This window comes from Colius striatus, chromosome 5 (assembly GCF_028858725.1).
Source record: "Colius striatus isolate bColStr4 chromosome 5, bColStr4.1.hap1, whole genome shotgun sequence".
NCBI lineage: Eukaryota > Metazoa > Chordata > Aves > Coliiformes > Coliidae > Colius > Colius striatus.
Genome location: NC_084763.1, coordinates 5,302,133 through 5,329,131, shown reverse-complemented (window position 1 = coordinate 5,329,131; position 26,999 = coordinate 5,302,133). Strand labels below are relative to the sequence as shown.

Here is a 26,999-nt window from a genome sequence, read left to right as displayed (position 1 = left end):
CTGCACCAAGAAACAGCAATCTGCCAGCAAAGAGGCTCTGAAGATTTGATATATGTGTTTTGGTGCCACAGAACATTTTACTCCATCTAGGAAGGTGGCACATAAGCGAAAGTTAGTCATTTTAAATGAGGAAAGGATCATCTTATATAGAAGTCAAATAGGGAAGAAAGCCAAGCAACCAATATGTTGCTGTTCTGAAGGGATAAGGAAAAGTCCCCTCACTGAGAAGCAACAAAGTTATTTAACACCTGGTTCCCCAGCCCTACTCTCTTCAGATTTACCAGAATCTTCGCTTTTACAACAGGGAAAAGACATTTTTATCTAGAAGAAACCATCACCAAAGCATGGTAGGCTAGTTATGCTTTCCAGTTTGGCTTAATAGAAACTTCCCACTACTAAGGGAATTCTGGTTAATACAGACTCACAGTTAAAAGCATGTTCTTAGGCAACTTATTCTTTCCCACCAGACATTGATGGGCTTTTCTTCTCTTGCAAAACACAAACAACAGAGTCTGGGATGTTCCATCTACACTGCTTAAATAACAATTTCCTCAGCACGATTCTATCCAGACCATATTTGCAGAATGATCCAGAGCTGACAAATGAAGAGCACCCTTCAGTTTGCTACATGCTGGTTTTATCTTCCAATGGAAGTTGTAATATGCAGGGCAAGCCACTTAGGGTAGAAGTTAGGTGGCTGTATTTCTACAACCCCTCATAGAAGGAAATGACTTACAGAATCACAATTCTCACTTATGTTAAGCTTTTATTCCTGTCCCTGTCAGATGCATTTTGTTTGTGCCTAGATAATGGACAGGAGGTGCTGTTGTTTGTATTAGTACACCCACAGTTGATTCCATTCACAGCATTTGCTATCATTTAAGAAATCCCATCACAATGGACCAGATTACTTGTGAAAAGTACCATTAGAAGAGAATTTTCAGAGTTTATTATCTAACAGCTATCCGATTTCAACCAAATCAGCTAGCCTCAGACACAACCCTTAACCAGCCTGTTAATCAGTGTGTATGATAATCCCAGCCTGTGTGATAAACTACAAGCACCACTTTTAGATTTTTGTCTCACTAATAAATAATTAAAACCATGAAGCCTAGTATCTAAAGACAGCTACCATGGAGGAGGTGTTTCCCTTCAACTAAACGCAAGGCTTTATTTTTGTTTTGTTTTCTTTGTGACAAAGATTTCCCATCTGCTATGTTATCAACTAAGACAATTTGCCAGAGCACTCTGCTCAGATTTCCCTTGACAATCATTTGGACAGGAAAGGCCATTTTTCCCCACAAGTGTCTCTCAGGTTCAATTGCACTGCCTTGACCATAGGAAAAAAAACACCTCACTGCTGCAGTAACAGCTGTAATGATCAGCTTTTAAATGTCTATGTGGCCTTTTTTGATCTGATGGCAGAAACCCCAGCTCTGTGTCTCCACCATTCTGTCATTTCCCCACGTTATAGCACACAGGGAAGCAAATTCTGAGCCATCTTGATGCTTTTCTGACTGTGGACCTACCTATTGGGCTACCCCATCCTTTAGCAGAGTGACACGCTCTTCTCTCTTGGAAAGTCCTCTTCAGACTCATTTTCTGGCCAAGAACAGGCACAGGCTGCAGAGTACACAGAGTAAGTCTAACAGAGAAAAGCAGAATCATAGAATCACAGAATGGTAGGGGTTGGAAGGGACCTTTAGAGATCATCCAGTCCAACCCCCCTGCAGAAGCAGGTTCACCTAGATCAGGTCACGTAGGAACACGTCCAGGTGGGTCTTGAAGACCTCCAAGGAAGGATATCTTCCTTCTAATAGATGAGACTATAAACTGAACAGAGGACACAGGAGAAAAACTTCAAATTGCCTCACTGAGTGAACTGGAGGACATATCTGCTGATCCTTATTAAGACACAGCGAGAGTATCAGAGCCTAGAACCTTGCAAAACCCTGATCTCCCATGTGAAGCTGGTTACATCCATGGTTTTTGTTCAGACACTCCAGGTCTATATGAGCTCAAGCAGAAAAAAAAGATAACTGTACAAAGGTCACATGAACACATTTTATCAAGGTAGGGATATGTTCTCTCCATAACAGAGGGGAAAAAAGGGAAGGGCAAAGCGACCTCAACACCAGATGAGGAGGAAGTTATGAGTAGAATCCAGCAGAATGAGCAGAACCCAGGTCTGCCTCTTACTTTCTCACCTGATGAATTCTGTCAACCTACAGAGTAATAGAAAAATGTATTCCCTCCATATTTGACACTAAAGTTATCTACAAGCCTTTATATACATTCTCTTACATAAGACACAGAGAGATATGAAGGAAACACTCTTTTCCTCTGTAGCAGGATCCATGGATTAATTTTCTACATTGAAATATACACCAAAGCTGTGTTTTGATTTAAAGTCCTGCTACTCTTCTTCATAAACCATCCAAAGACATTTGAAATACACAGAATCAGCATCAGCAACCATCCAGGAAAATGCAAGTGTCCAAATCATATCCAAAGGCAGGATGACGCCTTTATAAGCTAAAGGAAAAGTGTGTAAGGATCAGACAGCTCACCAGATTCAGCACAACTCAGAAGCCACTGTCTGGCTTTGTCACTGAGATTGCATACATTCTCTATTTGAAAAAGTAATTCTGACAACTAACACTTTTCAGCTTTAGAAAGTTGCTGTCCCAGCATTACTTACGTGCCTTTTAAACACCAGAGCAGTATATTTGAAGGGAGAGAAGCAGAGTATGTGTGTGTTTAACAATGCCCACCTAAAGGCTAAACTGGAAGGCACCCATTTATATCAACTGAGAGAGTTCAGTAGTGGTTCAGATCTGTATTTGCATTCTGTACAGCATCCATCAGCTGCACTGTACCTGAAGTTCAAGCACAATTTAAAGGTGGTCTTTCCCTGAGAAGCTGTACACTTAGAGCAATTCCCATCATCATCTGTTATATTTCACCAAAAAAGGGAACTGAGCCTTTCAAAGATTAACACTGTTGCACTTTGAGATGATCTGGGAGCTAAGCCCTGACTTTCAGAATCAGGAGGCAGCAATTTCCTCACATGACTCTAATATCAGTAACTGGTGCATCTCAGCAACTGCAGCTGTGGGATGGACCCTGCCAAACTCAAGCCCTCAAGAGCAGACATATCTGGTCTTTCAACACAATGCTCAGTATCCTTTTGCAAGTCAGCATATTTTTTAAAAGCACTCAAAAGAGCCTGCAGGGCTGGAGTCTTGGCTATCTCAGATCAAAGAGGATTTCTGTCCTGAAACTCCTTCCTTAACGGTTTTTACATTCAGATTGGTTGCTATTACTGTGGCTTGTCCTCCCTGATCACCTGGTAAGTTTATTTGGCATCCATTAACTCTACTATTAAAAGTATGCTGTCACTGAAACCAAGTATCACAAAAGTGCTGTCACTACAGTGGGCTCACCCAAGTGCAAAGCTTCCAATCTACCTCTGCATTTTTCTCAGGCTTTGCTTATTTGCAAAGAAAAATGATGAAAAAACATGAGTATTCAACTTGTAGGTATTTACAGCCAGCTAAACTGCACAGTGTGTGGCCAGCAGAAGGCTCTGGGGGTCACACTGCTGCCCACAACCACCTCATAGGAGAATTTAGGGAAGGAAATGACAGACTTTCCTCGGAGGTTCCCAGGGAGTGACAAGAGGCTGTGGATACAAATGAGGATATGGGAAACCCTGACTAGACACATGGAAACACATTTTCACCATGAAGGTCAAACACTGGGACGAGGACTCTGAAAGGTTCTGGATGCGTTCCTGTGTGACCTGATCTAGGTGAACCTGCTTCTGCAGGGGAGTTGGACTGGATGATCTCTAAAGGCCCCTTCCAACCCATACTATTCTATGATTTGCATCCTTGAAGACCTTCAAAACCTGACTGGAAAAGTCCCTAAGTAACCTGGTTCTACCTGGAGAAATGAACTGGGCTGCAGACTTCTAGAGGCTATTTCCAGCCTGAATTATTCTGTGACCTCACTGCCAGAGACCATCCGAAGGTGTACATGCAAGTGTACCTGTGACCCACAACTTCAAAAATAGCTCAGTTTTCAGCAGTGTTGCCTCTGCCCTGCACAAGTTGCTGTGAATCGCTTGCTCTGTTTCACCTCAGACCTCCCGTGACACCAGAGAGATGCCCTACAGCCCATGGGAGGAGGTGGCTGGCACAGCACCCTGGTACATGAGGAGGAATAAATCCCAGCATTTTTCTGGCTGTTCTATTTATTTTTTCTTGTTAAAAAGAAATCTATTAGTGCAACAGGCATATTGTAAAGTCAAAGGCAGCCAGCTAGGGAGCTGCAGCTCTGGTTTTGCTAGAGCTAATGATATTAAGCACTGGAATACAGTAGTGTATGGTGTATGAAAGGCATGTATCTGTCAAACAATTTGCAAATTATATACTGGAAGTGTTGTTCCAGATCCTGAACGTTACTCTCCAGTGTTACTAATCCTTCACACAGATATGTGCTGTTTAATTGCCAATTGGGAATTATGATGACACGTTACATGACTAATTTCTCAAACTATAATCATGCTATTCCCTCCTCCTTCTACTCTTCCTGTCAATCTCCTCTCACTCTGTTTTGTTGCTGTGTCTCTTGCCAGAATCACCTTCTTTGGTAGCAACTGGAAAACTGGGAAAGTGGAAAATATGGTGTTTCAATGTAGTGTGCAAAATGGACTTGGGAGGAGGATGCTCTCCCAGATCCCAAACCCAAGCCTCTCTACTCAAACTCTATGTAAGACTGCCTCGAAAGCTGGTGCTTTCCAAGAATATTCCATCTCTAATTATAATTTCCCTGGTGTGAAAAACAACCACTATTGCCACACTACATTTAGGAGTAACAGAGACACTTGTTAAGTATGTTTTCTGTGTGAGTGGTCTCGTTTCCATACTCAGAGGAACAGTTTCAGGGAGGAACGTTGAAAGAGACATGTTAGCAAGTATTGACCTCAAGTTATCTTACAACCAATAGTCTTTTGACCCTAGAAGCAAAGCACAAGGTGGCATTTTGACATAGGTCCTGAGGCTGAAAGGTACCCATTGCAATGTTTGGGTTTCTTAAAACATGTAAGAGAATTACTTCATTCCAAGAATGAATGCTTTGGGATCTCTGAAGCACAGGAGGTAAGCAGCATTCAAAATGTAGTTCACAGTGGGCACTTCTTGACAGGATAACACTCTACTGTATGGTTTTTAACTTCCTTCAGGACAATTTCCAAAAGCCTTTTTGATCAGCAGTGTGCACTGCCATCCCACACAAAGTCCTGCCTGCTAGTGAGTTTGTAGTCACCATATATTTCTTCCTTGGCTCTAACAGATATTAATTCACCATACATCATGCATCAAGAAGAGTGTGGCCAGGAGGTCAAGGGAGGTTCTGCTCCCCCTCTACTCTGCCCTGCTGAGGCCTCATCTGGAGTCCTGTGTCCAGTTCTGGGCTCCTCAGCTCAAGAGGGACAGGGAACTGCTGGAGAGAGGCCAGTGCAGGGACACCAAGATGATCAGGGGACTGGAGCATCTTTCATATGAGGAAAGGCTGTGGGACCTGGGGCTGTTTAGTCTGGAGAAGAGGAGACTGAGGGGGAATCTCATTCATATTTAAAAGTATCAGGTGGGTGTCAGGAGGTTGGGGCAGCACTTTTTTCTATAGTAGCTAGCAATAGGACAAGGGGTAACGGCATGAAGCTGGAACACAAAAAGTTCCATTTAAAGATAAGGAAACTGTTTCAGTGTTTCAGTGAGGGAGCCCTGGCACAGGCTGCCCAGAGGGGTTGTGGAGGCTCCTTCCTCGGAGGTCTTCAAGACCTGCCTGGACATGTTCCTGTGTGACCTGATCTAGGTGACCCTGCCTGAGCAGGGGAGTTGGACTAGATGATCTCTGGAGGTCCCTTCCAACCCCTACCATTCTATGAAAATATTTTATCTTGCCAGAGATTGGAAGTGCTTTTGACAATTATGATTACCCAAGACACAGAGAGCCCAGTAAGCCCCCTAGCTGATGAAGCCCTGCAAGCACATCGGTGAGACAAGGTTATCACTATGACTACTGATGCAATTTCTAGCACTGTGTACATGGATTTCCTCTATCACACAAGCATTCATTCAAGTCTCCATACTTCAAACATTATTTTGCAAACCACTACCTTGACCAGCCAGGAAAACAATACCATCAAAAAGCAAGTCTGTCGTCAGCAAACTGAAGACAAGGCGAGTCGTGATGTTTTTATTACCCTGTTAACCTCACATACAACCTCAGAGTGTGACATGATGGAATATAATGTTTCTTAATTAAATAAACAAACTCTTTCAATCACCACTAATTAGCTCTTGGGAGCTTCATGAAGAGAGAAGGAAGGCTCTCTGAAGGGTCATACTGAAGCACACCTCAGTCTTCACATCAGAGGACAGAAACATAGATGAAACCTAAAGGAACCAGTACAGACATCTGACTCCTGCATGCTGCCAGGAGACATCATTCAACAAATTACAACCACAAGCTTTACAGCAGATTAAATTTCAAATCTAAACCATCAGGGCAGGCAGTATTACAAACCCAGCACCAAAAAACACCTCCTTACCTTACAGAGATTGCTTACCCAAACTGAGAGTGTTCAGCCAAGGAAGAAAGACCACTTGGTCATAGAACAGACCCCAAACAACTAGACTAACACAATCCCCTCAGAAAACCATGAGCAATGCCCTGTTGGCATCCAACAACTGAGACAAAGCCAATCTGTAAAACCATACCATGTTCACTCACAAAACTACACAGGACTTGAAAATATTTTGGGGAGGACAAAAGACTTATTTGGTATGATTCTGAGGAAAGGTTTCAGCTTCAGCTCCCACGTTTCAGGCAACTGAATTGTGACCTCCCACAGGCTCCTTTTCAGAACTTCCATGTTGGGCTTGATCATTTTCTAGTTAAAGCAAGTATGTGCTTGTAAAGAATTTCTATTTTTGCTCCAGCATCTTTCTGATGAAAACATTTTATCAAAGTAATGCCCAAGCACACTATAAATCCAATACTAATCTGAAAATGAACAGGAAGCTTTTTTTTGCTCTAATCAAACAGCAGTTTCAAACAGCTCACAACTTCTGCAATCAAAAGTGTTCTCTTTTTAGTTTTTATTTAGGCACTGTGTCAAAACTCAATCTTCATTTCTGAAGCTGTTTTTGCAAGAAAAAAGCACCTGAAATGGAGATGCAAACTCAACAGCAGCTCTGGGTCACAGATGGTTTTTTTGCTCTACAGCAATGTCATGGGTTTGGCTCAGTTGGGAACAAACAATTATGAGCAGCTTCTTGCTCACTGTTCCCCTTCCCAATGGGATGGAGAAGAGTACTGAAGGCCTTTGGAACTCTCTAAGGACTGGGAGGGCTCACTCCCCACTGACAGTCCCAGGCAGAACAGACAGAACTGCTTGGCTTGGGGAAGAAAACAAAACTTAATCTAGTCTGCCACCAACCAAAAACCATAACGAACAGAAAACATACCAAACTGAAAACAACCCAGACTGGGACGATGATGAAGAGCCCCTACCCCCTCTTTTTCAGCTTATGCACCTGATCCTGGTATCTTTAGCTCCTCCATGGCACGAGGTCCTCCCAGTGCCCTGGGTGCAAGGGCTCAGCTGCTCTCTCCCCATGGGCTGCAGCGTTGTCTCTGGCCTGGCACTCCTCTTTCCTTCTTCCTTTGCTCACTGTTGGGTTCACATGGTCACCTCCATCTTGTCCCACTCTTCCACCTCCTCCTACACACTACAGCTTTCCCTTCTCAATTAGTGCTGGCAGAGGCACCAGACTGACCTGGCTGGGCCACAGGTGTGTCCCACTCAGAGCCAGGGGAAGCTGTGAGAACTGCTTACAGGGGCAGCACTGCAGCCCCCTCCCCTCTTACCAAGCAAAAAGCAGCTCCACACAAACCCATCACAGTCAACATGGTTTTATTTGTGGATACAAAATAAATACAAGAATTGTCTATTATATCCTGAGCTAAAACAAACAAGGTATTTGTCTGGACAGCTATAGCAAAAGATGCAGGTGTGATGTAGGACAGGAAAGCACACGAAACATACTGCCAGTACAGGTTACCTCTGGCAGCCAATACCACGTATTTCATGACCCACAAGTATAGGGTCCTATTTGAAAGCTGAGGGAGTGAAAGATGTAAGAAGAGTAATTAACTCTCTAGCCAGACTCCAGCAGTGCAGATAAAAACCTAGGTGCAGAAAAGACACGTTACTACCCAAAAGCACAAGAAAGCCTTATGCTTAATTCTGCATGCAGACTTAGGAAACTTTGTCTTTGGCAGAAAGACTGTGCAATAGCTTTTTGCACCTTTCTTTTCCCCCAAGTTCCAGAAGCAACTGTCCACTGCCTGACAAAATATATCAATGCATGATCTCATAGATTCCCATTGGAGATACTAAAGCAGCAAGAGAGTCACTCTTTTCTTGGGAGAGGTTTGACTGAAGAATAAGATCCTAGCAGGACATATTTATTGATGTGGTTAAGCTTTTGTAAAAATGACAAATTGAACTCTCAATTTAACTTCTTTGGTAACACAAGAGCCTTTCAAGAAGGTAGTATTCCTGATTTGCAAAGTGCACAGAGGAAAGACACATTTGGTACTCACGGCTAGTGGCTACAAAGTCATGAGGCTTTCCAATTTTATCACCAAGAAAAAAGAACCCTGTGCTAACCACAGTGCTTCTAAGGCATGGTTAACAGGAAAAATCTTTTGGAGGAAAAAAGCACTGTAGAGGCACAGAGGATCTTTGATCCATAGGAAGTGAGATAAAAATAATACAATTTAGCAAAAAAGTTCTGAATTACTTGTAGGAGTCTTCATATACTGCTTACAATGACAGAAGGGCATACAATACAGGTATAAATAGTCCCTCTCCTTATGAAGAGTGTATAGGAAATAAACCTAGGTGGTGTTTAGGTGGGAAAAAAACTTCCTTCATTACACAGACGTCCCCTTTTAATGCCCAGTTCCTCAAATTCACAGCAAGCCTCACCAAACATCACAAACTTGGTACCTTTGAGGTCAGACTTCCCAATAAGAAAAAGCAGAGAGCATGCACACAGTCTGCTTCTTCAGGATTAGCACAATACAGGCCAGAAGCTGACTTCACTCCCTGAAGACTCAACATATGTTGAAACAAACATCTATGAAGGCAATTAGCAATGTTTCGTTATTGGTAATTTAAAACTGTTCAATGGTATGTCCACCTTAAGAGTGTTAACCACAACATTTGCTTTATTACGTACATTTTATGATGGGAAAAAATAGGCCACGATAAGACTTATGCCAAATGTGGAAGAAAACCACCCTAAGGGTCATCCAAAAGCAGGCAGCAGCAGCATCAGCTGGAGAGGCAAAAGAGGACCAAGCATGGGATCATCAGAGGGATCTATTAGATTCCAAAACTGCCTGGATATGATGTGTTTATATAATTATCAGTCCTAATGGCTGCCTCAGTTTACTCAAGTTTTCTGTAAGAGAGGCATTGTCAGAAAGGCAAACATCACCCCCTGTGTCCATTCAGAAAACATCCTCACAACACATAGGTACGAGCACTCTTAGACTCTATAGATCCAGGAACAAGTTTCTCAACTTGCATGCATGTGAAAATGTCAAACCATTGGCAAGGGAATATGAAAGGAAAGAATCACATTCCTCTCCAGCAAAAAAAGAACCCAGAAAAAGAAACGTGTGATATACTTCAAAAGCCAGAATAGCAATATTACTGATAGCAAGAATTAGCTGGAGTGGACTTGCTTTAGGCAGAATCACTCTATTGATAAAGGGTGCATAAATCTGACATTATACTGAAAAATGAAGAGAGGTGCAAGCATTATCGAGTCAGCCACTCAAGTGCCAGAATGACAGTCTGGTTTTTGACATAACTTTTTTTCCCCCCTCTCATTCTTGGAGGAAAATCTTGGCTTGCAACCTTTTACTGCTTCACATCTTTGTCACTTTGAGTTCCTCTACTTAGAAGTTGCCATCCCTTGTTCTCCCTTGTTCAACCACTACCAACTCTACATCTTCTCTGTTAACAACCCAAAGTAGAAGCATTGATGGCCCACAGTCCTAAGAGTCTACTCCTGCAACAGCAGCCTGTCACAGGCCACAGAGCACATTAAGTCCCAGTTACAGAATTCACCCAAAGGAAATTCTTCCTTAAACTCTGCTCAATACTTCAGCTTTCCAGTCTCTGTTGCTCTAAGGGGTGATGTTGTCACTTGCCCACTTCAGTGCCCACACTTGAATAAACCTATGTCTTTTATATTATCTTTCAATTTGTCACCTTCACTGAGAGTTCCTTGGCTTTTGCAAAACTGAAAGGCTAAAGAAGTTCATTTTATAACTTGTATGCTGCTTATTCTGTGGAAAAACTGTTACACTCCTTCATGCTCCTCTCTTCCCAGTTCAGCAGGCCCAATATTTTTGTGCAATCATGGCATAATGTTTATTTGTACCAGGGAAAAAGCTCGATAATTTCTCTAACTGAGACTTGCCAAAGGTAGATGGGGCGAAATACAAGCAAGCATTTAGATGTGAACATTGAAAATGAAGCTGTGATAATTTATCCTCATTCATTTCCTACCAAAGTCCAAGAAATTTTCTGTGCTACTTTAACACACAAAGCAAAGGTTTGAACCATGCTGACTGCAGCAAAACCTCTATAAGAAGAACATGAATAATGCTTAAGTGTTTTACAGCCGTAGCATTTAGCTTTTCAACCACTGGCCTCCAAGAGCTCAGCATCATTCAATCATTTCCACACATGGGGAAACCTGAGACTTGGAAACTTCTCCAAGGTCACTTAACAATCAGGCAAACAGCTAAAACTGGAATCCAGAGCTCCTAAAATACAGATGAGTCCTCTAGGCACTCAGCCATGTGCTCACTTCCAAGGCCACTTAAAGACAGAAAAGATCGCCTAATTAGCACTTGTATTTAGCCACTTTAATAGACCTCTCATTCCTACTCTCCTCTAATTCCATTTTTAGATACTTTTCTTAAAGCTGAGTGCAGCATTGCAGTCAGCTGTATGTTATGCAAGCACAGTTTTATTCTGTCTAGCAGAACTGATCCTCTTCACAGTGCATACTTCAGAAATAATTAAGACAGATCAGGAAAGCAAAAAACCCAGCAGAGATCAACCTGCCAAAGCCACCAGTTTGCACATTTCTCTCTCTCCTCCTCCAGCTGGGGAACAACTGAATAAACCAAAGACTGTTCCTGGCTCCTGTGCAAAATCCAAGCTACTGCCTGTGCTCTTCGTGAATAGTGTAAGCAAAAGGATAGGGTGTCTGTGACCCACTGTGATGCTAAGGCATGGTAAGGAGAAAGAGATGAAGAGACAGAGAGAGCAGTGGGAGGATGAGGAGAAGAAAGAAAATTGGCAGGTTCTTTTGGAAGGGATTGCATCAATTTCTACAAGTACATACAGCTGAGGAAAATAATTTTCATTCCTATTTGCTTAAAAATAGTAAATCCCTGAAGTACAATATGAATGGGATCATTCAGAGGACTTTTCACCAAAGCAGAACGAGAAGCATGGGTCCAGCGAACACAATGTGCACATGGCAGAGCTAAAAGTTACCTTTTCTGCTATGCCACACAGCAAGGGAATGTTCCTATACAACTCTTATCTCAGAGAGAAAAACACATTTCCTGGCATTTCCCAGTTTCCAAGTTCTGTAGAAGTTCTCTGTAATGTCAGACAAGGACCTAAGACAGCAGAAATCTGCAACTTTCACAGAACTATACACCAAGTTCCAAGCTGTAGCTAAGGCAGACTACCTAGAAGATATTTCAGCTTCCTCTTGCCAGATGGTGGAGCCTACTTGAAGGCAAAACAAGATTGCTAAGCAGCATTATGACCTCATTAGCTTTCCACAACCAAGTCCTGAAACCCACTGCTTTTGCTACAGCTGAATGCATCAACAAACAAATACAACGTTCAGTTATTAACTAGGAGCACTTCTTCTCAAGTACTTACCTAGTTTTACCAAATTAGGATGTGTTGTTTTCCCCCCATAAAGGCTGTAAAAAAACCCAAACAATCTGAAATCAAAAGATTTTATTGAGGACTGTTCCTAGTTCTGGCAAAGCTCTGGTCTATTTAAAGGATGCTCTGTCTGCACACTGTGCTTAGATTTTTATTTCCCGTTGCAATTTTCATGTTAGCAGCATTGCTCCATTTTTACATTAGTGTTAATGTCAACATAAGGTAGGTAGAGAAAATTGTACTCCACCCTGCAGGCAGACTAGACCTGAAGAAATTTTCCCCAAGTCTCACAGTAACATGCATTAAAAAAAATCTGATGCATATATAATTAATCTAATTCTAATTAATTTTGAAGCTCCAGTAAGACAATTGCATCTGTCAGTGATGCAAATTGTCTAGTTAGAACCTTATTTTTCAACTGGGGGGCACCACAGTAAGCTTGGAAGAAAATGTAAAGAACAAAGATGTAGCTCCAGATTGAGAGTCCATGAAGGTAAATTCTGTCCTCTTGCTGGTTTTATTTTTGACAGATTTGGAGTATAAAAACCAAAATAAGAGCAGTTTGTTAAACATTCAAATAAATCTCTACTGCAAGCAATCAGGGTGACAATTTTGGGAACATTGCTTTGGACAAGGTCTGAATGTATGCAGCATGGTTGTGGTTTTCATTAGTTAACATCATTCAGGAGAAAATGAGCATTGCCTGGCTCTCTTTCTCTTAACAACTGTCATTGGCAAAGGATCATCAACAACAAAGCAGCTCTTATGAAGCAGAACAGTGACTTCTTGCAGACCAGGTCATGTCCCTTTCCTCAAAGTCTGGCTCAAGGGAGCTAAGCAAGAGCCCAACAAGTGATGTAATCATCATCTGAGTGAGGGTTTTGAGAACAAGTGAGAGAATCACACATCAGATGGGATGAAGGCATGAAAGGATTAGGTGTCCATGCTCCCACTCACAAAAGAGACAGAAATCTTTTGATATGCAGATGGTGAGACCAGAAGAAGGGAACCAAGAATGCAGTGGCATTCACGCATGACAGTCATGAAAAGCTGAGGTGGACAACCAGCTTTGTGTGTGCCTTATTTTGGATAGGATTCCGCTCCTCCTGCAGTCCAGAAGTGAAAAGTGATTGGTTCAGAAAACCTGCAAAATTATACATTTTAATGGCTTGTACCTTAAAGAAATGTAATCAATAAAAATCAATCATAGAATCATAGTGTAAGTGTTAAACTGGAAAGATGAATATCACCAGTAGGATGTTGTGGGATATGGATCCTTGGGGACTGGAAAAGAAAAGTGGCCTCACATAAATAGAAAGAATGTCCTATTTCTAATAAATGATCAAAGAAATCCCCCTGTCTAGCACCAAAAGCATTAATCCAGAGGGCAAAGAACCTGGGTCTAGAGTTTACTTAGTCAAAAGGAATGATAAGACCTCAGCAAGCTGCCTAAGCACATTGTCTTATGGTTATCTAACATGGAGACATTGTACAAAGCTTTGGAAGAAATGCAAATGAAACCTGAAATTCATAATATACAGTTTTATCTTGACCATTAAAAATGAAGAAGATGCATGGACGAGTGAAAAAACCCTCAGAATGTTAATAATGGCATCCAGAGAAAAATCTAAACCAAAATGCATTAGGAGAAAATGAGTTAATTGAAGAAAGGTTCTTTAATTCCTCACAAGATATAAACAGATACTGCTGTAAAGACATTTCTGAGCACTGAGATTCTATACTTCTAATTTTTAAAGGATGCATTTTAACAGGAGATGTGCTTTAAAGTTCAAATAGTGACATTTTCATTGGCTTATTGATGAGTTTTCCGGTCTTTTTGGAAGAAACAGAGACTAATTTTTTGGCCCAATCTACACATCTATATTTCAAATGCTGACCTGCATATTCACTGTCTGCTAAATGTTAATTGTAGATTGCTTCAGAAGATGAAAACCAACTTCCACAGAACAGGTACCTCCACCAGAGCCATGCCTTGAGAGACCAACTCAACAGCTCAGATTTATTTCCATATCAAGATGATCACAACACAAGCATCTGCCAGGAGTCTGTTTACAATCTGCAAATGTTGTCATCATTCTTTTGGAGGAAGATTACAAAAAATCAGATAGTTTAAAGAAAAAGGTAGAGCTCCCAGAAGGGTTTTAAATCTGAACCCCAGGAATGTTTATACAATGTGTGCTTTCGAAAGGAACTTTAACCATTCCCACATCATTGGTTCCAATTCCCACATTGTTCAAGAACTTCTCAGAATCTTCACATGTGCAGATACACAAATTTCATCTTCTAAGTAATTCACCTAATTAGTCTCCAGCTCTAATGTATAAGGTGAGCCATCTTTCTGAAAACAATTTATGCTGAGAATGCTTTATAACCTTTTGTACAGCAACAAACTGCTTCAGACATCAGAGAACTGGTTGACATATTCTAAATAAATACATACATAAAGTAAAAGGGTTATTCCAGTTCTGCTCTAGAGCAGAAGAGCACAAACTGATCATTATAGGAAGTCTGAACTGTGTATTTTTCCAGTTCATCTAGGCTCTTTCTGCATATAACACAATTACAACATTAACTCTTGTAGAATTAAGCAAAAACATATAGGGAAGGGGAGAAAAAAAAAAGAGAGAAACAACCCAAAAATGCAGTGCCCTCAGACTATCTCATGGAAACACAGCATGGTAGGGGCTGGAAGGGACCTTTAGAGATCATCCAGTCCAACCTCCCTGCAGAAGCAGGTCCCACCTAGATCAGGTCACACAGGAACGTGTCCAGGCAGGTCTTGAAGACCTCCAAGGAAGGAGCCTCCATATCCTCCTTGGGAAGCCTGTGCCAGGGCTCCCTCACCTCAACAGGGAAATAGTTGTTCTTTATGTTTAATAGCTCACTGAATATTATGCACTAAGCAGCAGCTAAACCAAGAACCACCTCCACTGCTTGTGCTATCTTATCAAAGAAAAAAACCCGAAAGCTATAAGAAGAGGAGGGCACAATCCATGCTCCATCTGAGGGATAAGTCACTGAGAAAGTGACAGGAACTCACAAGAGACTGTGGTGTTTCTCCCAGGAGGAAATAGTGACAGTTAAAAGCAAAACCATACACTGTTATCCACCTCCTCCCTCAAACAACAAAGAGTCACCGTTAAAGCGAGCACCTCAGCAGCCCCTGAGGAATGCCAGCCCCTGCTTCCCAGGGAGGGAATTGTAAGTCACACAGCCCAATCAATAAACCAGACCATAAAATGATTAGCAGCAGTGTTAGTCAATTTATTCACTGAAAAATAATTCAGGCTTTATCTCAGGTCTCATAAATAAAGGAAATGTTTATAACTGAGTTCCAGGTGGGTGGCTCTGAGGGCTGCACAGGACTGTGGGAAAAGCACTGACTTCAAGGGGTCAGAAATATCATTTCTATAGTACAGCTGCAGATTTTTCTTCTGAACTTAAATTCTTCTGATGTCTTTTTGGTAGAGTCAGCAAAAACTATTTTAAGTGCAGTTCATCAGCATCCACCAACCTGACTGCTTGCTTGGCTGCCCATACGGGTGAGCTCAGGGGAAGTGGAAGAAAGAGGTGGAACATGAAATGGTTGAATGACTAAAGCAGAACCAAGCACTGGCTCCCTAGCCCTCTATGTTGCTGGAAAAGATACTCCTGTAGTTGTTCTGCCTCCTCACAGGGGGAAAGGGAATGTGTGTGTAGGTTTTCTGAGGTGAAAGGCAGAGAAGGACCAGGTGTCCTGGAGAATCCAGCCTCCTTCAGGTTCAAAGACTGGCATTTGGAAACACAGCATTACTTGAGATCTTAAGGCTCTGTGTCAGAGGGCACACACTTTATTCACAGATACTAGGTGGATGCTTAAATTTCAAGTGTGCTGCTGGGAAACAAGTGGGAGCAATGCACACAAATAACACACAGTGTTGGAAAAGGGACTCGGCTCTTGCCTCTGTGTTCTCCACTAAAGAAAAACATCAAGAATAAACAGCTGCTTTAGTCACCAGTGTTCAAAACCAAGCTATGAAGAACTGAGTTAGTTCATTTATCCTTCCTGAGTAAAAAGGCCTTGGTCAGTGCTACATCACCACAGCTAAGGCTGCTTTTGGAACCTGGCCTGCAATGCAGTCAAGGAGAACTATCAACAATCACCATGGAATGAATGGTCCCTTTGCTGCTTCTATGTGTTTGCTTAAATTTGACTTGTTTTTCTAGTGCTATCCTTCAATGTTGTGGCTCCATTCAAAAGAGTGAGATAGTAAATCCCCCATACCCTTTGCAAACAGAAGCCTGGCAGCATTTTCTCAACAGATGTGAAGAATTATAACAGGTTGCACTGCTATTTTCTCTGGCTATTTGCCAAAGTAAGCCCACAGCATCCCCACTAATAAGCTGGCATTTAGAAAAGCACTCCGAAACACTGTCACAGCTGGATGATCTATTTACCAATATTCTTGCTTCCACTCCCCACCCATCAGTGGGATTTGCTGCAAAATGATTAACTGCCTTACCACCATCTGTGCTCAGATCCATTAGTAACCCAGGCATTTCAGGAGATCCCAGCCCCACTCAAGCTAAGTCCAATTACTGCTTGCTGATTCATCAGTCCAGCTAAGCAAAGCCTGGAAAACGCAACAGGTAACCAAACACTCTCAGAACAAATTAACCTCTACAAAAACCAGGCAGGTCACACCTCAGGAACAAAACAAGCCCTACATAAAAAAGTGCTTCGTGTTCTGTCCTGCCACCGTTCGCTGCTGACAAATGGAAGGAAAAGCTCAGGTCAGGCCATAGCTGCTTTATAAAGGTTGCTGAACAATAGGCCTTTACCTTGCTTGCTGGCAGACACTGCAAATCCAAGCCTTCTCTTTCTTCTGGTAAGAACTGCAGCTCTTGCAGATGTTGTACTTGCAGTCTTGGCACTGTCTCTTGCTGTTGATAAGAAACGTGAAGGGGGAACAGCAGCGAATACAGCAGTGCTCGTTGAACTTCTCCTGCTTGGAAAGGATGCTGCACTTGTTACCCTCTTCATCCAACTTCTGCTTCATTTCACTGGAAAGAAAAGCAGAACAACAAAAATATAACCAAAATACCAATCTTTCCACATTTCCATGTAATACTCTTCAGATAACTTTTGCAGGTAGAAAAGAGATGTTTAAAAAGCATATTCTAAATCTAGAATTGGGAAATAAAAACTCCTGTATGCTCTGGAGTCACCCACAGCCCATCCATTTAAACCCTCTGTGTCAAGAGCTGGGGCAAACAATCTTTATTCACTCAGCTCCAGCAAGACAGCCCTCAAGAGAGGCAGGTACTCCAGCTGTGCAAAGTCATAGCATCACAGAATCTCAAGGGTTGGAAGGGACCTTGAAGGCACATCCAGTCCAACCCCCTTGCCAGAGCAGGACCAGCTAGAGTAGGTCACACAGGAACTCATATCCCTCATTTGAGAATTCCAGGCTGCTTTCAGAACACTTTACAAATCAAAACTCTATGAGAGTCAAAGGCTTAATGGTCTGTAATAAAAAAATCCTAGTGATCAACAGCTCTGAACACAGAAGTGCCAAGTGTGCTTGGTTCTGACCCATGGGGTCATATTATTCGTATTAGCTGCAGGAAGGTTAGTGACATAATTCATTTTAGAGACTTGAGGGTGTACCGAACCAACTGCCAAATGATCCTGGAAGTGTTTGCAGATGCCCTAAAGTTTGCTGTATGCCAGAAGAGCAGTTGATTTATTAAAAAGAAATTAAAATTTAGAAAGTTATTTCTCATTTTAGGAATATATTGATCATATATTTCATATATTTTAAACAGTAAAAATATTTGAACGCAATTTAAAAGATGAAAAAAGTATTTGTTATTTAAAATGGCACAGAATCGAGTTGGAGGCCTGTTGCCAGTGGAGTTCAACAGGGATGGGTTCTGGGGCCAGTCTGGTTCAACATCTTCATCAACAACCTAGATGAGGGGACAGAGTGACCCTCAGCAAGTTCCCTGATGGCACCAAACTGGGAGCACTGGCTGATTCCCCAGGGACTGTGCTGCCATTCAGCAGGATCTCGACCGGCTGGAGAGTTGGGCAGAGAGGAACCTCCTGAGGTTCAACAAGGACAAGTGCAGAGTCCTGCAGCTGGGAAGGAACAACCCCATGCACCAGGACAGGCTGGGTGTCAAACTGCTGGAGAGCAGCTCTGCAGAGAGAGACTTGGGAGTGCTGATTGATAATAAACTGACAATAATAAACATGAGCCAGCAATGTGCCCTCGTGGCCAAGAAGCCAATGGCAGCCTGGGATGCATCAAGAAGAGTGTGGGCAGCAGGTCAAGGGAGGTTCTGCTCCCCCTCTACTCTGCCCTGGTGAGGCCTCATCTGGAGTCCTGTGTCCAGTTCTGGGCTCCTCAGCTCAAGAGGGACAGAGTCAACTGCTGGAGAGAGTCCAGTGCAGGGACACCAAGATGATCAAGGGTATAGAACATCTTTCATACAAGGAAAGGCTGCGGGACCTGGGGCTGTTTAGTCTGGAGAAGAGGATACTGAGGAGGGAACTTGTTAACATTTACAAATATCTAAATGGTGGGTGTCAGGAGGTTGGGACATCCCTTTTTTCTATAGTAGCTAGCAATAGACCAAGGGGTGATGGGATGAAGCTGGAACACAAAAAGTTCCACTTAAACATAAGAACAAACTAATTCACTATGAGGTGAGGGAGCCCTGGCACAGGCTGCCCAGAGGGGTTGTGGAGGCTCCTTCCTTGGAGGTCTTCAAGACCCGCCTGGACACGTTTCTATGTGACCTGATCTAGGTGACCCTGCTTCTGCAGGGGGGTTAGACCAGACGATCTCTAAAGGTCCCTTCCAACCCCTACCATTCTGTGAGTCTATGAAAATATTTTATCTTTTACAAATTTAGTGATATATTTCATTATAATAGTAATAAAAAATATCCAGAAGGAACAGCTGTGTAAGACAAGCCTCCTAACAATCTCATCACAAAGTTTCTGGTACGTACAACTAGAATGTACATGAAGAGAAAAATACTATAATCCATGAAATGTTTTAAATCAAGGTTACAGAAATGTGCATGTCACATTCATTCTTCCAGTTTCTCAGAATTAGTGGTGGCTGCCTTGTTCTTTCCAATTGATAAGAATCACAGAATCATTTAGGTTGGAAAAGATGGTTTAGATCGAGCCCATCAGCACTGCTACTTCCACCACTAAAACCGTGTCCCTAAGTGCCACATCCAGAGTAACACAAAAGTCTAAAAATTCAAAGGTACCACAAGAGATAGACCAAGCTGAAAGATGACAATCATAAAATGCTGATTTACACTTCAAATTAATGCTTAAATAGCTTGCTACAGGGGAAAAAAAAGAATACATTTACTGCATATTTATCCAGGAACTAAACCAAGATCTGGCAGCATTATTATGAGCCAAGCCTGGAACGTTAAAAGGACTCACATTACTAGGCTATACATCATCTTATTTGCCATTTCTGCCTCAGACTTGTAACTCAAAATAAAACCAGCCTATTATATAAAAGTCTGACAGGTTAATTCTAAACCTTAAGCCTAAAAGGAAATTAAGACTGTGAGCACAGAATTTTTCAACTTGCATTTATAGATCACATTTAACCATATTCCCAATAGACATTTGTTATACAATTACAATTTCAAAACAATGGCTGCTTCTGCTGATTGTCCCCTGTACAAAGGTCTGGCTGTCTTAGGCTGGCTGCTAGACCCAAGTAAATAATCTTTCTTTACAATTCTTGTGCAAAACCTACTTGCTCTTCCACATTTCCTTGGGTAAACTGATAGAACTATCCCACAGATTAAATATGTTAAATGAGATTAAACTAGTTAGACTAGTTGGTTGTATCTCTATGACTCCCTCCTGCCATGGCACCACATGGACAATCCTTCCAGGGGAACAGATCCGTTCCCCATGTTGCTCCTCCATCCACAGCACACACCTTGCTCTGCAGCAACAGAGTAAGACAGAGCAACACTTCTGCACAGGAGGTCAGATAGGAACCCTGGCTCCCAAGGAAGAAGCTGATGAAGGTGAATGCTATATGATACAAGGAGGATTTCTGGCACACAGAAGCGTCAGCAGCCCAAGATGCTGCAATCTTAGATTCAGGCTGGAGACCCCAGACAAACACCCTGTAAGATGAGAACAGCTAAAGATTCAAGGGCAGTGTCAGAAGAGATATTTTTTGTCCTCATGCAGCTCTATTATCTACTTCCCAGAATTAGTAATGCTGATACTTGGTAGCATGAGCCTGCACACTCAACACTGGCATGTTCAATGGCATTTTGAACTCTCATTAAGGCTGTTATGCATGATAGCAAGACAGATCACAAAAGCAGAGCCACCTACAAAAGCACAACAACAATGCTCACACAATATAAAGACAGTTTTGTTCACAGCAGAGCTAATTAAGCCTAATGCTGAGAAAAAGCTGAGCACACACTCAAGCCTTTTCAGCAGTTCAAGCATTAATTACATCTCTCCTCTATCTGGCTGCTGGCATTCATTACAGTAGTAGCACCTCAATATCATTAAGGCATCTGCCTCATTGTTAAATAGGACTAAAATTGGCCAATGGTTTTAGAAAGTTAACAGGATAGGTCTGGACATGCTGACAGAGAGACAGTGTGACAGAAAAAGCCTCATCTCCACAGGAAACCAAGCAGAACAGAGAAGAAAGCAACGTGTATTGCTCTGATGGCTATACAAAATTAAGGCCCTCATGCACTATCTATCTGCCAAAGATTCCAGTTTCCATCAGCAGTCAAATGGCAAAAGAGATTGCCAACAGGACTTGTCAGTTGAAGTCAAAAAGCAACTCCCCACACTCTTTCCTTGGAAGTAAAACATGGGTTTCCCATGAAGGCTAAGTGCTGCACAACACTGGTAGGCAACCCAGTCTGCCTGGTTTGAGGAAAATTACCCAGTCAAAGGGAAAAGTTGGTCTGGTTTACTCTCAGAAATACTGAGGATGAGGAAGTCTCACACAGGACTTCAGCTAGATGATGACTGTAAGCAGGATGATTAATGTAAGCTCTGATCCCCATACATTGAGAAAGTCTGTGTTGATGTAACTCAGGAAGTACAAATAGAAGTCTGAGGCATCCCAAGCTTGAAAGTCTCATTTACCTTCAGGATGTTCAAATGGCTTGGTGCAAGACAACTGTAACAACAGTCTAAGGAAAGGAGAATAGTCAACACCACTGATCCTCTCTCTTGTGCAGTGACGCTCGCTTCCAAAAGGATGACACGAGCTGACTTTTTCTATTGCAGACATTCCCCCTTTCCCACCATGCAACACTGTCTCCTTCAGCAAAACACCAGTGAGAGGGATGGGACAGAGAAAAGAGGGAGAACGTGCATGCACTCATGTGCACTTACTTCCCCTGGCTTTACTTCCTCATAGAGGGAAGGGAATGTATTTATAGGCATAGAGTATATGTGTAAATAAAACAAGCAACAAAAATTGCTGCACAAAAAATTTCCCTTTTGAGGAAAGGATGGAAGAATGGAAACCACGAATAACAGAATTTATTCCCATCACTTAAGTCATGCCTGATGGTGCTTGGCTATTACAGTTATGTGCAACAGTAATAAGGACCTGCAGAGAAGAGCAGCTTCCTGCTGTTTGAATGAATCAATGATTGCATTTCTTTTTTGAGTAGCTCTATTTCACTACTTGCCTATAAATACAAAAGGAAAGAAAGCCCAATAGATGCTAAACACATCAGTCACCAAGACTAATGCTGTCAAAGAACACTTGATTGAACTCTTAAGTTCCAAAATATACAGATGCATATTTGGATCATTCCAGAGGCTTGTATGACTTTATTATGCAAGCTGGCACAGTCTAAGATGTAATTAAGTTCAGTCAATGTTTTGGATGATAGACTCCTAGCATGTAAACCCAAAGTCAAGTTAGGAATACTTTTTAGAATCTAGACTAGACTCAGACCAGTCCATGAAGATCATCAATTTGTCTTGGTTTCGTCTTGGTTTGACCATGAATGCCTCCAGACCTCCTTCTTGCCAGGAACACCTCATACTCAACTAAATGAACAAGCTCCAGAGACATTTCACTTGGCACAAGAGCTGGATTTCTCCATAGTCTGGGGAACAGGTGAACAAGTTCTGATGTGCCTGTTGCCAGTGTTTCAGAGGAGCCATTTTCACCTTGTGGTTTTCATTGCCACGGTCAGTCCAATCTTGGTCTGTTGGGATGGGGTACAGACATCAGTTGAAAATACAAGTTTCTCCAATACCCACCAAGCCACAATATTGGAGGACAAAGGGCTTCTATTCAGAGGCTGAAGCATAAACAGTATTCTCAACACCTGTCAGATGAGCAACAGATACTGAAGCAGGAGCAAGGCTCCTTTAATCTGCACAGAACCTGACAAGTCTCTTACTCCTTGGCTACTAGCACAAAAGAAAGGGATCACAGGCTGTGACTAAACTTTCTCTCCTGTTCACATATTTGCAATCTGATCTTCAAGGTCCTAGACTGAGATTACTAGAAGCAGTTCCGACCTCTGCCCTCACAGCCTCTCTCCTTCTCCCATTCCCCCAAAGTGGACCAACCAGCTTAGTGCACTGCTGTTGAATTTAGGGAAAACATTCAATGGAAGGTTTACAGCCCCTCTTTGATCCCTGTCCAGGAACTAACTAGCCAGAGCTGTCAAAAAGAGCTACTCAGCATTTTATCCCTTCCATACTCTCTATGCCACACAGCATCATAGATCTTTTCACCTGCCATACATAGTAGGAACCAAATTCTCCCAACAGGCACATGCCTCCGGCATTATTTACTCTCCAAGGGCTCAGTGCTCATTTCTATTAGCTGATTTTCTTCTCAGTTTCTTTTTCTCCATCAGGATGGGCACATAAAACAACTCTCGTCCCACATAGTGCTACACTATCACATTGCCCCCCTTTGTTTCTTGATGTCCTTGCTAAATTGTCCCTGGTGAAGGTGAAACTCTACTTGCTCTCTTTCCAAGAAATACAGAGCAGGATAGTACTGTCCCTATACAGCAAATGCCAAGTTAATTCATTCTCTGAAAATGATAATCTTCTAGGCTCCTAGAAGAGCCTACAACACAGTCTGCCATTGTGCCTCATGCTGTATTTAATACTTAGTATGTCTACTGGCAGTCTACAGATTGCTGATGCTGTCAAAAAGTCATGCTAGTACACATGCAAATACACTGCTTGCAGTTGGGGAGCCTTCAAGGAACACACATCACTTTAATCTGTGCAGAGGGATATCAGTTCAGCAGCAGTAGCTGACTTTGAGGGGGGATTAGACAGCAGGGAGTGAACCATAAATGTGGGGGTAAAAAAAAAAGGTAACATCAAAACCAATCCAATGCAAAAAGCAACATCTTCAGGGGGAGACAGAAAGATGGGACACTTCAGCACACAAGCACTAAGAGGCTCATAAATACTTATGAGTAAGTCAGTTGTATCAAAAATCAGCAAGATGAATATTTCACAGTCCAATTACTCCAAGTGCAGTTGCATTCTTTTATCTAAGACCTTTCTTAGCATCTCTTAAGGGGGTTTTTTTCTCTTCAGCTTTTCATCTCTGTGAAATTAAACCTCTATAAGATTAGTGGGTGTTTCTATCAAACCTCACATTTTTATTTCCTTCTCTTTTCAAAAGCAGGAGCAAACCCTGATGGTGTTGCATATATGATAACTGGTGATCTGATCCCATTGAGTGCTTCACAATTGCTTTCAAAGTCTTGCCATTCCATGGCTTAACTCGAAAAGCCTATGATGATGTCCTGTTGCCCTTGAAAAGCAACGTTAAGGATCCAGCAACCACTGTGCATTCAGACTGTCCATAGCACACACCACGTGGCTACCAATGGCATGAACTTGGTCAAGAAAACAGTAACAGAAGCAGACATAGGAGAGGTGAGCTGACATGCAATTTCAATGCCATTAGAGGTCTCATAGGATAGCAAGTATTTAGGAGCTTAAAATAATCTTACCTAAGCATAAAAGTTAAGTGAGGTACAAGAACAAAACCCTACTTCAGTTGTTTTTTTAAGCAAGCCTTTGCAGCAACACCACAGACACTAAATGGACTCCACATCACCCTAAAGACATACCTCACGTGCTTCAACTGATGTTCCTTGGAGATGAGTAAATTAACACTAAGACAGATGTAGAACCTACCTTTGAAAATCCTTCTACACACTCAGACAGCACTGCACATCAAAAATTAATCAGTTCCCTGCATAGAATAGATTCTATTCTATGAATCTGCATATCATAGATTCTGGGGACAATCTCCTTCTAAAGAGAAAGAAATCCAGCACAGTTTAAACACTGTTGTTGTCAGGGCTTTGGGGGTTCTCTTACATTTGCTAATGCTTCTGAGAATGAGAAAACAATTGCATTGACACCTTCATGTTTTTTATTCACTACCATGAATGATGTGAAGATCAGTCTGTGGATGCTTTGTGCTAATCACAGCTGAACCAGTTAAACTGCTGATGGTACCATACAAATGAAACCATGCTCAATGCTTACCTTTGCCTAAAACACACCTATCAGGAACTGCATTTGCTAGAGAAGGAACAGCTTCAGTCAGCACCAAGTCAGCTGTGGTTCACTTGTCTCAGGCCAGTATCTTGCTTGTCATAACCAGGCTCTGTATTAATCTGTTAACAATTGCATGCTCAGGTGGAGTTGTTTCACAAACTGAATGATTACTGATCTATTACTCTACAGACACTGCTAGTGGCTCTTCAGGGAAGTTTCCTTTTCTGTTGCTGACAAGTACTGTCAATTGGTGTCAATCATCAGTTGGAACTGACATATCAGAGTGTAGATAAACGAAATAAATAATATCCTGGTGTTCTTTTAAATTCCTGCTCACTTTGTAAACCTTTAAATTGCCAAGAGGTATTGTGTTTAACCTCGTTTCCTTTTGTCATGTTGCTTATCACAGGAGCACAAACTGTGCACCACATTTAACTGGTAGGCTTTGAAACCATCTTCAGGCAAGTGGAGCAGGAAGGGATAAGCAGGTCTTGAATTATAGAGCAGATGTTCTGGGGAGCTCTGGGGACATCAGAAATCTCCACATGAAAGCTGAAATGATCTTTTCTGAGAATAAGAGCTGCAAGTACAGACTCCTTTACCCTCTTGTTTAAACTGTGCCACACAACTTGTGAAAAGAAATCTGGGTCTTAACAAATTTCACCCCTCCCTCCTTTTTTTCATCTGTGCTTCTGTCTCAGTTACAGACTGCTCTGCAGCCAGGTAGGGTGTTCTAAGGTGAAATACTTCACTGCTATTGGGGACAAGCACTTCTGCTGCAGTTGCAGGACCTTCTGGTTAAATCCTGGATTTAACTGATCCTTTGAGAAAGGTCAAAAGATGTGCTTCCATGTTGGACATTAACTGCAAGAGACTATCATTGAATCATAGAATGGTAGGATTGGAAGGAATCTTTAGAGATCATCCAGTCCAATCCCCCTGCAGAAGCTGGTTCACCTAGATCAGGTCACCTAGGAACATGTCCAGGTGGGTCTTGAAGACCAAGTTTTCTCCCTTTCCCATTATTACATCCATACTGAACCACTGACTACATGAGCCTACACATCCAGCCACTTCTCATTCACTTTGTAAGGTCACCTGTACATTCCACAATCCCACAAGGTGACTCCAAAACATAAGCTTTCATTATTATTTACATTAGTGTTTATGACACCTTCCTCTCAGATGACAAACATGTAATAATTTCTGTTGTATCACTCTATCAAATATCCTAACAACCTAGCAAAGCATCATTACAGTTTTACCACCTTTCTTACATTCTTTCCCTGAGTTTTTTTTGGTAGTGATTTATAGTTATATAAACATTTGGTATATTCCACCCTATCTCATTTCCTCTCAATAAATGTCATTTTGCTCTCCCTGAAGCATATTTCTCACTCCCTGTCTGGTATTCTTCTATAATATCTCACTGTTTCATGCCTCTTTTTTAGCTAATTCTAGTGGAATTTTATCTTTCAATGTTCTTCCCAAATAATTTCCAGAAATATCAAGAAGTCTGTATAATTGCACAGCAGCATTGGTAACTACTTACCACAAACCTGATAAACTCCATAGCCTAACAGCTTTTTATTCCCTACCATCTACTAAGGGTTAGCCTTCATACTAAGCAGCTAAAGTGTAGTTCTTGAAGTCTCTCTAATGGGTTATTTCTGTATCAGTCAGTCTCTGCTTCCCATTTTGCAGCTCAGAATAGTGCATTTTGTCACAAATACAATCCTGTCTTTTTTCTCCTTGTTGTACTAAGTGAAAGAAACCACCACAGTTTGACAGAATTAATTCTCAGGTGCACCTAATTTTAGAGGGATGAAAACCAAAGGTATTGACCACCTCTGAGTATTTCATTGTGTATTCATGAGCACTAGAGCAAAGTATTCATCAAGCAGGGGTATATTTGTAGCATTTATCTGCAAGTATCTGAAAGTATTGTTCAATTCAAACAGGCAAAAACTATTTAGTGAAAATATTGAAGTGTACACACTCTTTCATCAATGCTCATGTGCAATATATTCTCTGCATCATTAGTGGCATCTGTGAGTCTGTCTTTCTTAGGAAGCCAATTTTATACCTGTATTAACTTGAAAATAATTCCTTTAAGAATAGAAACACTCCTACTACATTAAATAATTCTTCTCCCAATGCTCCTTTCACAGTATGATCTGCTTTGACCTTATAAAGCACAATTCATGGCCTGGATAGTGTACAGCAGGAGAGCAACTCAGAGACTGGCTCTGAAAATCTCTTGTGCATTCATTGTGAGTCAACCTCTCATCTTCCTGGCTGGACTTGCAGCAACACAGA

General features: G+C 41.8%; 1 protein-coding gene across 3 annotated transcripts in view; it reads right to left on the bottom strand.

Moving 5' to 3' along the window:
• The window catches only part of MYRIP (myosin VIIA and Rab interacting protein), a 207,686-nt gene that overhangs the window by 96,269 nt on the left and 84,418 nt on the right, over positions 1 to 26,999 (bottom strand). For all 3 annotated transcript variants that reach the window (XM_061996460.1, XM_061996462.1, XM_061996461.1), the window contains exon 3: positions 16,916 to 17,137. In XM_061996460.1, coding sequence (XP_061852444.1) covers positions 16,916 to 17,137 — 222 coding nt within the window. The remainder of the gene's footprint in view (positions 1 to 16,915; positions 17,138 to 26,999) is intronic.